This window comes from Rattus rattus, chromosome 10 (assembly GCF_011064425.1).
Source record: "Rattus rattus isolate New Zealand chromosome 10, Rrattus_CSIRO_v1, whole genome shotgun sequence".
Taxonomy (NCBI): Eukaryota; Metazoa; Chordata; class Mammalia; order Rodentia; family Muridae; genus Rattus; species Rattus rattus.
The window spans coordinates 90,762,912-90,777,311 of record NC_046163.1 but is presented as its reverse complement, the minus strand read 5'-3'; the positions used below and the strand labels follow the sequence as shown (position 1 = coordinate 90,777,311).

The window sequence follows — 14,400 nt, the reverse complement described above, 5'->3', positions numbered from 1 at the left end:
AGGCTGCCCTGAAAGGATGTGGTAAGTATGGGTAGGGTGGCTAGCACAATAAAGGTAATCCCTGAAGAGACAGGCAGACGAAGAGCAGAGCAACAAGTCCTTTGAGCACCTGAAGAGTATACAGAAATCCCTTGCCCTCTAATCTTTAGCATGCTGTAAAAATCTTAAATGCCCACCTGGGCCCTCAAGCTGAATTTGATATAGTCACTTCCATCCTGGAAGAAAAACAGCATTTCCAGCAGAAATGACAGGTTTACAGGACCAGGCCTAAGTTGATTAGAATCATCTGTAGCACAGCATGTTAGAGCACACCAATGGAAACAAGCTAATAAAAACTCTTTCCATACCCAAACCCACCACAGCCTACCAACTAATGCTCCAACCATCTAGTTCATCCTTTCTTTAATGCCTTCCCATGAGTTTCCATAGACCTCATGAAAGGTATTCCTTTGAAGGATATTCTGGAAAAGACAGAACTTGGCCAGAGGGATCAAGGGGAAGCACTCTTACTCTCCCTGACACTAAGCTCCGTCTTCTTTGTCTGTTTGTTTGGTTTGTTTTGTCCCAGCTGAGCTACACCTCCATGCCTCTGACAGCAGTCTGCTTCCCACCCTAATGGGCTTATGCACTGCACCTTTTCTAACTTCCTTCTCCTAACAAAGCATGGTTGTTCTGTGGCCCATGCCCCTTGAATCCACATTCCATAGCTTAACACTGCCCTCCTCACTTGCTGTCTAGGGAGTGGTTATTCGTAAGTAGGGGATTCTCTATGATAGCAGCTTACAGAGTATGCAGACCTTGTGACGTTCCGTGGCTCTTTCACTGTCTTCGGGTTACAACACTTTAACGTAATTGGCCGAGCCGTGAGACTAATGTGACTGAAGCAGTTAGGCCACATTTATCCTTCACCTGTTAACATATCCAAGATCAGGAGTATGCTTAGTTAGTCTAAGCTGTGTGACGGCATGGAGGGTTTCCAGGTTAGTGTCAGGTCATCTGACTGGGCAAATGACTTGTACTTGTACTCTAGGTTTAAGGTTTCACTAGACTTTGCTTTTCCTTTGGCTCCAACTCACCCTGAATTCATTCATGTCCCTCCTTCAGGTGATCCAGACAGTGAGTGCTGTGGATCAAGATGACCCTCACAATGGTCAACATTTCTACTACAGTTTGGCTCCTGAGGCTGCTAACAACCCCAACTTCACTGTCAGGGACAACCAAGGTAATCAGGCGGACATGGCTATCGGTGCTTCTCCACTGCTCGAGATGGACATGTTGAGTTACTACACCATGTAAACAGAGCCACATTTCCAGGCTTTTTAATAGCAGGGAGAATGGTAATGGAATTTGTAGTCTACCGAGTTTCGTTACATTGCATTAAAGACAAGAGTGCCCTCTGCTGTCTCTACAGCTTCCATTCCTCAGCTGACAAACATTGATGCTCCATCTGTGATAGACACTATTCAAGGTGCAGTGGTAAATCTCCTTCCTTCAGCCCAATTCAGAGAAAGTATGTTTACATGTTCTATAAAACAGAAACAGCCTAAGGGGAAAAAGTGTCCTCGAGAAAAAGAACAAAGTGAAGGAACATTTCTAATCAAAGATGTAAAAACCAGTAAAAGGGGGTGGGGGGGCGTTAAAAATCTCCCATAGCAAAAAAGGTACAGCTAAGTGAAAGGGTGACAGCAGCAGCAGCAACAAATGTAGCAGCAGTAGTAGCAGCAGCAGCAACAACAGCAGCAGCAACAGTAGGTATAGCAGCAGTAGTAGCAACAGCAGCAGTAGCAGTAGCAGCATGGCAGCAGTAGCAGCAACAGTAGCAACAGTAGTAGCAGCAGCAGTAGGTAGCAATGTAGCAACAATGCTAGCAGCAGTAGCAGCAAGTAGCAGCAGCAGCAGTAGCAGCAGCAGCAGCAGAAGTAGTAGCAGCAGCAGCAGCAGCAGCAGTAGCAGCAGTAAGCAGCAGCAGTAGCGGCAGCAGCGGCAGCAGCGGCAGCAGCAGCAGCGGCGGCGGCAGCAGCAGCAGCAATAGTAGCCCCAGCAGCATCAAAGTGCAAATACCAGAACACAATAGTATTCACAGAACTCAAACACTTTTTCTACAGCAAAGATCTGGCAAAGATCTGCACTGGCCTGGAATGCATGATCCTCCTTCCTAAGGCTCCAGAGTGCTGAGACTGTGGTCATCCGCAGTCACACTGCTTCAAACAGCTTTGTAGCTCAGAAAGCTACTCAGGTGGGGTTCCCATTGCAAGAACTGCTTGTTCTCTACTACATTTCTGCTGCAATTAGACTGCTAGGACCTCACCAACAAACGTTGATTGACAGAGGGTTTCAGAGTCGTGGCTTATTCTTGAGGCTCAAATGGGGACTTACATTTTCCAGCCAGATTTCCTTGGAAAGGTCAGAATAATTGAAACCAAGTATTTAACTGTCAGATGAAGGATTTCTTAATTCTGCAGCCAACAACATGATTTGGCTGTCCTCACTTCTCTGGGTTTCAGCACATTCATCTTAAGGATGACTTGGTAACAGCTAACAAAGGGTAGCAAAACTGTCAAGATTAGGCATAGCTTGTCTTCCTCTCAGACATCATTTTCAGGATTTGAAATATTACTATAGCCTCTTAGATAGAAGTATTCTTCAGTATTTTAATTACCATAGAATGTCTATAAAAGAATTAAATATCTTGAGATTTTTGTGTTTGTGTGTGGTATGTGCAGTGTACACATGTGTGGGCACATATAGGGAGTGCATATGTCAGAGGTTGGTATCAGGTATTTTCCTTTTAGCTTCTATTTTTAATAATGTGTGTCCCAGGTGGTGGGGGGCGGAGGGGAAGGCATCAGATTCCCTGAAGCTGAAGTGGGCGCTGAGGGCAGAACGTAGCTTTTCTGTGAGAGCTCTTAACCCCTGCGCCATCTTCCTAGGCCCCACAGGGCTCTTCCTTGAATTGAGGCAGGACTCCTCACTTAACCCCAGAGTTTCCTGATTCAGCTAGTCTAGCAAGCCAGCATGCTCCAGGGACCCTGCCTGCACCTCCTGCACTGAGGTTAAAGGTGGCCCACCATGCCTCGCGTTTGTGCAGGTGCTGGAGATCAAATTCTGTGCTTCACCTTAAGTAGCACTTACGTTACTAAGTAAGAGCAGCCGTCCCCACTCCCTCATCCACTCTCCCGAGAATGTTTTTGAGTCAGACTTTTGAATAATTCACTCACCTGTTTCATAGGAAAATCCTCCTATACACAATAGTTTCACCCTCCTCGGGGTTGGCTTTAAGACAGAATCCCCAGGATGAGGAGAGGCGGGCATTACGTTTTTTCTTCAAACTTTTAGCTAGGTATCACTCTCTCATCCATACAGAACTAACACCAAAAGCAGCGCGCAGCAAACGGCTGCTCCTCATGGTGACTTTGGGCGACTGTTCGCAGAAGCAGTAACATATAAAGATGGGCAAAATGACAGGACTGTAACAAAGGAGGTGACTCTTCTCTGAAAAGCTTCCCCAAACCAGAAGCCAGCGCATCTTCTACAGGAAGAGTGAACGCTTCACCTCCATATGAGTTTATCCCACAGGTTTCTTTTCCTAGGACCCACTTCCAATACGGTGTGTTTCCAATACCGGTGTCCCCCTTTTAGATTACAATAAAGCCTTTTTAGTAAGGACTGCGGCAGGACTGTGGATCAAGCCCAGGATCTCGCTCATGCTGGTCAAGCCCTCTACCACCAAGCAACAGCCCCACTCCGCCCCTTTCTCCCCTTTATCTTTATGTTTGGCGTTGGCTTTTAGAGAGCAGGTCTCTCTATGTAAACTCACGGGACTGGAACTTACAGCGGAGGCCGTCGATGGCCTCAGCGGTCCAGCTGCCACGGCCTCCCGAGTGCTGGGATAACAAAAGCACACCACATTCAAGCGTGTCTAGCTTCGCTTTCTCCGTCTCAGAACATGGAATGGATTATATGTGTAGAATAATTTAAAGTTTCAGAACCCATTTTCTCATCTTTTCTTTATTTGGTGACTATAACACACACACACACACACACACACACACACACACACACACACACACACACACACCAGAACTGCCACCTTTAAAAAAAGTTCTCCTTCCAAAAAAGTTACTAAAGCTCTAATTATCACTTTTAATGAAAACATTCCAAATGGCTAACATATGCCAGTCCCTGCCATGTAATATGAAGGTACCGGTGGGGTTTTGGTTGTTGCTGCTGCTGCTCCTGCTGCTGCTGCTGCTGCTGCTGCTGCTGCTGCTGATGATGATGATGATGATGATGATGTTTCAGCTCTATGTCAGCCTTTCTTAAACTCCTTATGATCTAGGCTAAATTAAAGCAAAAATAGATAAATAAATACACATTTTGTTGAGAGAAATTGATTTAAAAAATAAAATCATAAAGGATAAGTAACAGTAGTTAGCTGTCAGGCTGGATAGGGGAGGCAGAGGATACGCTGCACGGTAAGTAGGTGAATAAATCCTCATACTAATAACTGATGCTATCATTTTTGCACTGAGAAGAAAACAATAAGAAAGTAACCCCGTGTCAAAGCAGGAAACAATGATCACTGTCTGAACAAGAGTTGACCTCTGTCTTAGGGTTTCTACTGCTGTGAGGAAAGCACCATAACCAAAAAGAACTTGGTGAGCAAAGACTTTATTTCATCCACAACTCTGAGATCACTCTATCACTGAAGGAAATGAGACAGGACCTCCAGGCAGGACCCTAAAGACAGGAACTGTAACACAGGCCATAGAGGGACCCTGTCTGCTAGCTCGCCCTCCATGGGCTGATGAGCATGCTTTCTGAAAGCACCCAGAACCCACAGCCCGGTGGGTGGGCTGAGCTCTACCACATCAATTATCAACCAAGAAAATTGCTCCACAGGCCAATCTGGGGGGACCATTTTCTCAAAGTTTCCTCCTCCAAAATGAGTCTAGCTTCTGTAAAGCAGACATAAAAGCAGCTAACGCAACACTAATGCTAGGAAACTAAACATGCAGTTGGATAGCACCAGGAAAGGAGTGCATGCTTTAGAGTATGGGAAACCAGAGTTCAAATGCCCCTTTCCTACTGGTTAGTGACAATCAAGAAACTGTAACTAACCAAGGCTTTACTTCTGTCACTGTAGAGGTGTGGAGTTGATCAGCATCACAAGAGATTGAATGAGAAGGAAAATATAGACCTTAATTACATTCAAGAAGGGAGGAGAACCAGAAGTAGTGATGACCACTATGTTGTGAAATTCTACTTCATGTGACGCATCCCCAGAAATGCTTCTGTTAATGATATTAACTCTTTGTTGGTCTGGATGCTTTATTTTGTTGGTTTCTCTAGCAGGGCCTCACTATGTAGCCCTGGCTGGCCTAAACTTTCTGTGCCCTCCTGACCTCAGCCCCCTGCCCCGGCTTCAGGATTACAGGCACCACCTGCTACCATACCCAGCTTGGTTTGAGCGTTATGAGTTACTTCTTATGTATCCTACCACGTCTCCCAAATTGTTATCTGCTGAAATGATCACAAGGTTGCAAAAAAAAAAAAAAATCTGCTTTATAACTCAAAGCCATTCCCGGTAACTTAAAAATATAAATTTAAAAATTCTTACATGTAAAATATATAGTATTTGGCAAATATCAACATCACTATACCTGCCCACACAGTGAGCTCTGAGAAACACATCGAATCAGTTAGCTAAAGGAGGATTATGTTCTGCTGCATGGGAGTATTTACTCAGCGGTAATGCAAAGTCCAAATAGCTACAGATGACTTTCTAATGTTCTGATTATAGAGAAATGAGAAGCGTTTAAGATAGTGGGTAGGCTGGGGGTGTGGTTTAGTCAGTGAACGCTTACGGCACAAGCATGAGGACCTGAGTTCCGATGCCTACCACACTTGTAAAAGCCAGGCGCGGCAGTGCGTGTCTCTAAGCTTAGCTCTCAGTGGAGGGAAACAGGTGGATTTTCAAAGCTCACTGGCCAGTCTGTCCAAACTGGAAATGAAATGTCCATGTTCAGTGAAAGACTCTGTCGTACAAATATAAAGAATAGAGCAAGGAAAACACCCCACATTGATCTCTGGGCTGCATACACATATGTGAACATACATGTGCACACAAACAAACTTATACACACAAATAAACACCTCACATGCAAAAGGGTTTGCCTACATGCCTTAAGTTGATCATTAAATAATGAAAAAATATACTGAAACCTCACTGAATACCTCATATTATTATTATTATTATTATTATTATTATTATTATCTCCTAGTTAAAGTTTTCACTTTTTAAATAGAATGAAAAACAACAACTTTTACCAAGCTGAAAAGGCGACTCAGCAGTCGCTGTTCTTCCAGAGCAAAGGTTCAATTCCAACCATCCAGATGACAGTCACAATCATGTGTGACTCTAATTCCTCGAGATCCGCTGCCCTCTTCCGGCCTCTGCAGGCACCAGGCACACAAGTGGTGTACAAATATGCATGCAGGCAAACCACCATGTGCATAAAATAAAATTTAAAAATTGAAAGAATAGAATTCACCAAATTCATATTAACTGCCTAAACTCAGTCCACGGCCCACAAGCTGTGTCATGTAAGCAAGGGTCCGCATAAGCTTCTGAAAATGAGCGGGTTCTTCAGGAAGTTGGTGAGGCCAAGTGAGAGGCATAAAAGAAAATATCAAAAGGCACGGATTCCAGCCCAAATAGCAAACATAAGCAATCTGGACCAGCCCCATGGGCTCCTTGTCTCTCCTCTGCTGGAGGCAGAAAGCAACACGGGCTTCAGCAAGGTGCTGAGCAAACGGATCACAGATCGCCAGGGACTGTTCATTTCTGTCAAGTTTTCCCAGGGAACATTTGTTAGATCTGAAGGCTGTCAGTCCGCCCCGGGCACTTTATGTCACAAAGGGTAAGACAGTGTCTCACAAAAAGGCTTCTTTCCTAGGCCTCCGGCTTTTGCCTGAAAGCAAATGAATGTCTTGATGTTCAAACCTAAGTGCTGAGCCAAACCGATAGACGCGGCTGCAGCAGCGCTCGCCTTGTGACCTCTCTCCTTCCCTACCCTGTCCCTGCTTGCTTCAAGCCAAGAATTTCTCTCCTCTTTTTTTAATTCCTAAATGCCTTCCTCCTTCAGATAATACCGCTCGCATTCTGACCAGGAGGTCCGGCTTCCGACAGCAGGAGCAGAGCGTCTTCTACCTGCCCATCCTCATAGCAGACGGCGGCCAGCCGGTCCTCAGCAGCACCGGCACACTTACCATTCAAGTGTGCAGCTGCAGTGACGATGGCCACGTCATGTCCTGCAGCCCAGAGGCCTATATGCTCCCAGTCAGTTTGAGTCGGGGTGCCCTCATCGCCATCCTGGCCTGCGTCTTTGTTCTCTTAGGTGAGTTGGTGGCTCTCTTCGGGGAGGTGGGGGTTCACGTGCTTGGAGACATGAGCAGTTAACCCCCCGTCTTAGATACTCAAGACTGGTCTTCTTCTCCCAAGCTTACTTCAAAAGGTGGTAGAGCGAAGCCTGGGGGAAAGTGCGTAAGTCGCAGGCAGTATCTTCCCTCAAGGCCTCTTTGGCAAGTTTAAAGCACATAGGTTTATCAAGTATCTGTTGTACACCTGCACACCATACTAGGCACAGTGATTGGAAGACAGATGCACTCTGGCCTCCATAGTTTACTTCACATGATGCAAGTTCGCACTGGCTTGATAGAACCAAAGTGACACGGAAGAGGATACTCACTTCTTCATATCCATTTAACAACTAAGTCACAGAGGTTCAGCAACAAGCCCAAAGCCTAATGTCAGAGGCAGAGCCAGGACTGGCAGGCCACACTGCTCAGCCTTCCTCGGTGGCACTCTTCTGGGCCCTCATGCCTACAGACTACAGGTAGCTAAGCATTCCTGGGAGGCAAGAGATTCAGTCTGTGTATCCTGACAAGAAGGGGACTGGGACAGGCACCACTGCAATGCGGCAAACTGGGCGGTCTACAAGGCCCTCATAGGGAAGTGGGTGGTCTACAAAGCCCTCATAGGGAAGTGGGTGGTCTACAAGGCCCTCATAGGGAAGTGGGTGGTCTACAAGGCCCTCATAGGGAAGTGGGTGGTCTACGAGGCCCTCATAGGGAAGCAGAACTCTGAGCTGAGACCTGAAAGGAGCACTGGTGTGAACCACATGGATCCCTGGGAGTAATCCGCCCGTGGCACAGAGGTCATGTCAGACACTGTGGGCATCTGACAAACAGCACTGAATAAACAGAGCCTCTTTGCCTCTGCCGAGGAACCAAGGGGGAGGGGTGATAAATAAAAGGTCATACGTGAGTCTCCCCTCCTCTTTTGGCACCCACTCTCCAGTGCCCACAAGCTTCAGTGCAGTGTCCTCTAAGTAGACACTCAAAAGCAAACACCTAAGGCATCTGGGAAATCCCAGAGAGCATCCACAGGTGTGTCTCACCTTCACTCTGCTACTGAGCTCAACCACTGCACAGTCTCCTTACTTAGAGAAAAGCAAGCGTCAGGGACAATGCTAATATCCAATACGCATGAAATGCCACAGCTTCTGTGTTGATACACCGCGATGCCGCCATCAATGGCACGCGGTGGGAGGACTATTACATGCTCCAGGCATCCTGGCCTACAGAACAAGTCCTACAGAGAGAAAATGAAGTTTCGGCAACTTTCTACAGGGAAAATATAAAGCATGGTAATTTAAGTTGTAATCCATATGTACCCTTGGTTCCTAGTTTACCTAAACACCAAGTGACTGACAGCCATACAAGATAAAGAAATTCATTGTTGAGAATATCAACATTGCACTTTCTTTCTACATAGGCCTTTGGAATGCACTTCTCAGAATACATTTTAAAATATAATGTAAACTTTAATGGTATTTTGAGTGTTCTGTCTTACATTACAATTAAGGAATACGACAGAGACACAGACCAGAGTTACATGACTCCTGGTCATTACCTGGACCAAGTAAAATCCCCCTGCAATTCCTAGTATGTCCATTAGGTGGCACTGGGAGACCTTGAGTGCAGAACAAGAAAAGCTGTTTTTTTCCCTTTGAAGTTACTTGCTTGTAGCAGAAATTTCCAGGCAGGCTCTCCTGACTTCTATCTTTGAGAAGTGCTGTAGGTTCATCCTGGTCCACAAAGAGCCACCGTTTCAGAAAAACTGATTTAAAGACACTGGCCCAGAGTGCTGTGCAAGAGATAACGTAGTTTGTAAGCCGAGACCCGTTTTTTCAACCTCACAGAGTAAGAAGTCTCCAGAAGCTAAGGTAAACGTGTCATCCCCGGAGTTGCACACTCGCCCACTTACTTCTAAGAAAGCACAGCCCAAATTACACAATTCACACAACTCTAACATTTATGCTGAGGCTGACTTGTACACACACAGACAAACACACACACACAAAGGTAGAAAATTAAACCTGTTCATTTTGGCAATTCCTTACCTGAACCTAACTCTTTTTTCGAAGATCTAATTTGAAAGCATAATTTAATGCTCATTATTTATAACATTTTATGTAAAAAATAAGATTCATATCAATTCATATCTTTGATTTTCAAGAGATGACTAGTTCTACACACTGTCTAATCCTACATATCCACCAGCATTCTCTCTTCAATGGTTTTGTGGGGTTTGTTTCATTAAAAATAGATTTTTTTTGCATATAAGATATTTTTTACTGTGTTTTCTGCTCCCTCTGCTCATCCCTGTTCCTCCCCACCTCCTCTCCTATCCAGATCCTCTCTTTCTGTCTCACAGTAGAAAATAAGATTTGGGAGCTAATAATAAAATATAATAAGATAAAAACAAAAAAAACATTGGAATACAATAAAACTTGAAAAGGCAGGGAAAAAAAACAGATATATACACAAAGACATGCTTATTCCCACACCCAGGATACCCATAAAAACACAAAATGGAAGCCATAATTTAAACTCAAGTGATCCGTAGGGTAATGACTGACAGACAGACAGACAGACAAAATAGAAAATAAAATGAAAAAGAGAAAATAAAAATTTTTTAAAGCCTTGACATGACTTTGCAAGACAAGGAAACTTCATACATGTTGCTGAGTTTGTTTTCTGCTGGGCATGTTATCCACTCATGAGAATAGAGTGTGTCCCTCGCAGAATTAGATATCGATTGCAGATTGCTTCGTGTCGCAGATGAAGGCCTGTGTCCACTTCTCCTTTCACTCTAACTGGTGCAAACCCATGCAGGCCCTGTACGTGCTGCCTCAGTCTCTGGGAGAGCGTACGAGCTTTGGGAGTGTTGGCTTAGAGGAGCTTGTTATCCTGGTGTCCTCCATCCTCTGTGACTCTTACACTTTCTGCCCACTCTTCCTCCAAGTTCCCCCAGCCCTGTGAAGAGGAATTTGACAGATCCCATTTAAGGCTAAGTGTTCCAAGGCCTCTCACACTCTGTACATTGCCTGGCTGGGGTCTCTGTATTGGTTCACATCTGCTCCAGGGAGAATCTTCACTAATGGTGCCTGAGTAAGGCACTGATCTGAGTAGAGCAGAATGTCTTCAGGGTTTGTTTTATTGCTACATTCTTTTAGTAGAACAGTAGCATTTGGCTTTACCCTACGTCACCGGGCTGTCTATCTAGTCTGTTTCTTAGTCACTGAAGCCGTGTTAGGTTAGGGCTCCATCTCCTGGAGTGGACCTCAGGTTAAATAAGATATTGGCAGACTATTTCTACAGATTTTGTGCCAGCATTGCACTAGCATATCTTTCCGCAAGGACGTAAATTGTGAAGAGTTGATGCTTACTTTTCTCCTTTGGTAGCATGCAGAGCAACTTCTGAACAAATGACATTTAGTGCATCGGGCGAAGGCTCTGTGTACGCATGAAGATCTGTGAAGAATTATGCTGGAACTTAGATGGTGATTGCACTGACTCTGTAGATTGCTTTTGGTCAGATGGCCATTTTTACAATATTAATTCTACCTACCCATGAGTACCTACCCATGAGCATAGAATATCTTTCCATCTTCTGCTGTCTTCTTTGGTTTCTTTCTTCAATGACAATATATTCATCATACAAGTCTTCCACTTGTTTGGTTCGAGTTACCCAGAATATATTTTATGTTATTTAAGCCTACTATAAAGGCTTTGTGAAGGTAGTTCCTTTGATTTCTCTCTCTGTACATTTGTTATCTCTGTATAGAAAGGCTACTTATCCAGCGACACTGCTCAAAGTGCTTCTCAGCTGTAGGGGTTTCGTGGTGGCATTCTTAGGGATAGATATTTTATTAATATATAACTAATATATAATATATTATAACATATATTATATATTTAATATTATAATTATATATAATTTGCAGACAAAAGTACTTTAACTTCTCCCTTTCTAATTTGTATCCCCTTGACCTCCTTCAGTTGTCTTACTGCTGAAGCTAAGGCTTCAAGTATTATATTGACTAGGTAGATAGAAACAAGACAATTCTGTCTTGTCCCTGATTTTACTGGAATTGCTTTAAGTTCCTTTCCATTTATTTTTATGTGGGCTATGGGACATACAACTTCTCAATGAGATTATAAAAGTGTGAATAAATTGCCTTTATTATAAAGTATGTCTCTCAAATTTCTAGTCACTCCAGAACATTTTATCATGAAGGGGTGTTGATTTTTGTCAGAGGCCTTTTCTACATCTAATGAGATGATCATGTGGTTTTGGCTTTCAGTTTTACTTATATGGTGGATAACGTGGATTTATATATACTGAACCATTCCTGAGAGCCCACTCAATCATGGTATATGGTCTTTTTGATATGTCTTTGGATTCAGTTTGCAAGAATTTTACTGAGAATTTTTGCATCTATGTTCATAAGGGAAATTGATCTGAAATTCTTTGGTATTTATGTGGTTTGAGGTCAGGGTAGCTATGGACTTGTAAAACTAATTAGGCAACGTTCCTTTTGTGTCCATTTTGTGCAATAATTTGAGGAGTATTGACCTTAGCTCTTTTTTGAAAGTCTTGCAGAATTCTACACTAAAACCATCTGGCTTTGGGCTTTTTTGGTTTGGAGGCTTTTAAATACTGTTTTTATTTTACTAACAGTTATAGGTCTGTTTACACTGCTTATCAGGTTTTGTTTAACTTTGGTAAGTGGTTGTATCAGGAAAATTATGTTTAAGTTTTCCAATCTGTTGTACAGGTTTTCGAGGTCTGTCACCGTAATTCCCTGGACTTTTTTTTTCAGTGTCTGTTTTATGCATCTCATTTAGTCTCTAATTTAGGTGTTTTCTGTGTCCTTTAGTTTGGATAAGGATTTGTCAATCTTACTTTCTCAAAACACTTTATTTTCTCTGTTTCATTGACTCTATGTAAGGTTTCTTTTTTTTTTTTCCTTTTTTATTGATTTCAGGTTTGAGTTTTATTATTTCTTGCCCTCTCCTTCTTTTGGGTGTAATTTCATCCTTTTTCTCTAGAGATTCCATGTGTGTAATTAAGTCACTAGTTTAAGGTCTCTTCAGTTTTTCATTTGTTTATGTAGGCACTTAGTGCTATGAACTTGCCTCTTATAACTGCTTTCAATGTGTCCCATAAGTTTGGAAATATTGTGTATTCATTCAGTTATAAAACATTTTTAATTTATTTCTTGATTTGGGTCTTGACATTTGTTTTCAGTAGTGAGTTGCTCAGTTCCCATGAGTTTGTGAGCTTTCTGTTGTTCCTGCTGTTGATGTCCGCCTTTAATCCATGGTGTTCAGATAGGATGAAGGGTGTTATACATTATATTTTCAGATTGGCTTTGTGTCAGAATATGGACAAAGTTCCTTGAACTGCTGAGAAGAAGGTATATTCTTTTGTGTTTGGGTGAAATTTTCTGTAAATATGTTAGGTCAGTTTGGCTTATGACATCAGTTAGCTCCAGCGGGTCTCTGTTCAGTTTTTGTCTGGATGACCTGTCTACTGGCAAGAGATCTGTGAGGGACATGAAATTTAGGCTGGAGTTGTATTTCTTTTTATGAATTTGGGTGCCCTTATGTTTGGTCTAAAGACATTAAAAAATGCAATGTCCTCTTGGTGGATTTCTCCTTTGACAAATATGTAGTGTCCTTCTCTACCTCTTCTGATTAATTTTGGTTTGAATCCTATTTTGTCAGATACTAAAATGGCTACACAACTTGTATCTTGAAGTCCATTTGCTTTATTATCTTTTTCTATCCATTTCCCCTGAGGTAATATCAATCTTTGATGTTAAGATATGTTTTCATAGTTGCAGAAAAACAAATCTACTGTGTTAGTCTTTCTCAGCTTGTTGGAGAATTGAAACCCCTGATGTTGATAGATATTGATGAGCAATATTTTGTTGGTTCCTGCCATTTTATTGTTGCGATTGTTTGTGTGTGTGTGTGTGTGTGTGTGTGTGTGTGTGTGTGTGTTTTTTTTTTTTTTTTCCAGCCTGGGATTATTTATTCCTTTAGTTTTCTTGAGTGTTAACCTCTTCATGTCGAAGTTTTCTTTTCAATACTTTCTTGGGGGATGGATTTGTAGAAAGATAATGCTCAAAGGTGGTTTTATTGTGGAATGTCTTATTTTCTATCTCTTGGGATGGAAATTTTTCTGGTTATAGTAGTATGGGCTGGCATCTATTATCTCTTTAGTTTTTAGATGATCAGTCTAAGACCTTCTGGCTTTTATAATTTCATTGAGAAGTTGAGTTTTATTCTAATAGGTCTGCCTTTTTCCCTTTCAGTTTTTAATATTCTTTGTTCTGTCATTTAATATTTTGATTATTACTTGCTCAGAGGAATTTATTTTGTGATCGAATTTATTTGGTGTTCTATATCCTTAGTGTATCTTAATAGGTATCTCTTTCCTTAGATTAGGGAAACTTTCTTCTATGATTTTGTTTTTATGATTTGATGTTTTTATGATTTTGTTTTTCTGTGCCTGTGTCCTATGTTTCTTCTCCTTCCTCTATTTCTATTATTCTTAGATTTGCTCTGTTCCTATTGTTCCAGCTTGCCTGGATGTTTTGTGCCAGCTTAGTTTTTTAAGATTAATATTTTCTTTGACTGGGTAATCCATTTCTTCCAACATGTTTTCAGTGCCTGAGATTCTCTCTTCCATCACTTATATTCTATGAGTGAGGTCTGCCTCAGAGATTTCTGTTCAAATTCCTACATTTTTCATTTCCAGATATCCCACAGTTTGGGTTTACTTTCTGGATTCTATTTCTATTTTCAGATCTGGAACTTTTTTATTTATTTCCTTCCATTGTTTTTTGGTTTTGTGGATTTAAGGGATTTATTGATTTTTTTTCTCTAAGGATTATATTCATAAAGGCTATTTTAAGGTTCTTGTTTTGTGCTTCAGCTATTCTCTCTCTCTCTCTCTCTCTCTCTCTCTCTCTCCCTCCT

The 14,400-nt window shown here is 42.3% G+C and overlaps 1 protein-coding gene across 2 annotated transcripts in view; it reads left to right on the top strand.

Moving 5' to 3' along the window:
• The window catches only part of Cdh20 (cadherin 20), a 257,443-nt gene that overhangs the window by 238,305 nt on the left and 4,738 nt on the right, over nt 1–14,400 (top strand). For both annotated transcript variants that reach the window (XM_032915745.1, XM_032915746.1), the window contains 2 exons: nt 1,105–1,222; nt 7,149–7,400. In XM_032915745.1, coding sequence (XP_032771636.1) covers nt 1,105–1,222; nt 7,149–7,400 — 370 coding nt within the window. The remainder of the gene's footprint in view (nt 1–1,104; nt 1,223–7,148; nt 7,401–14,400) is intronic.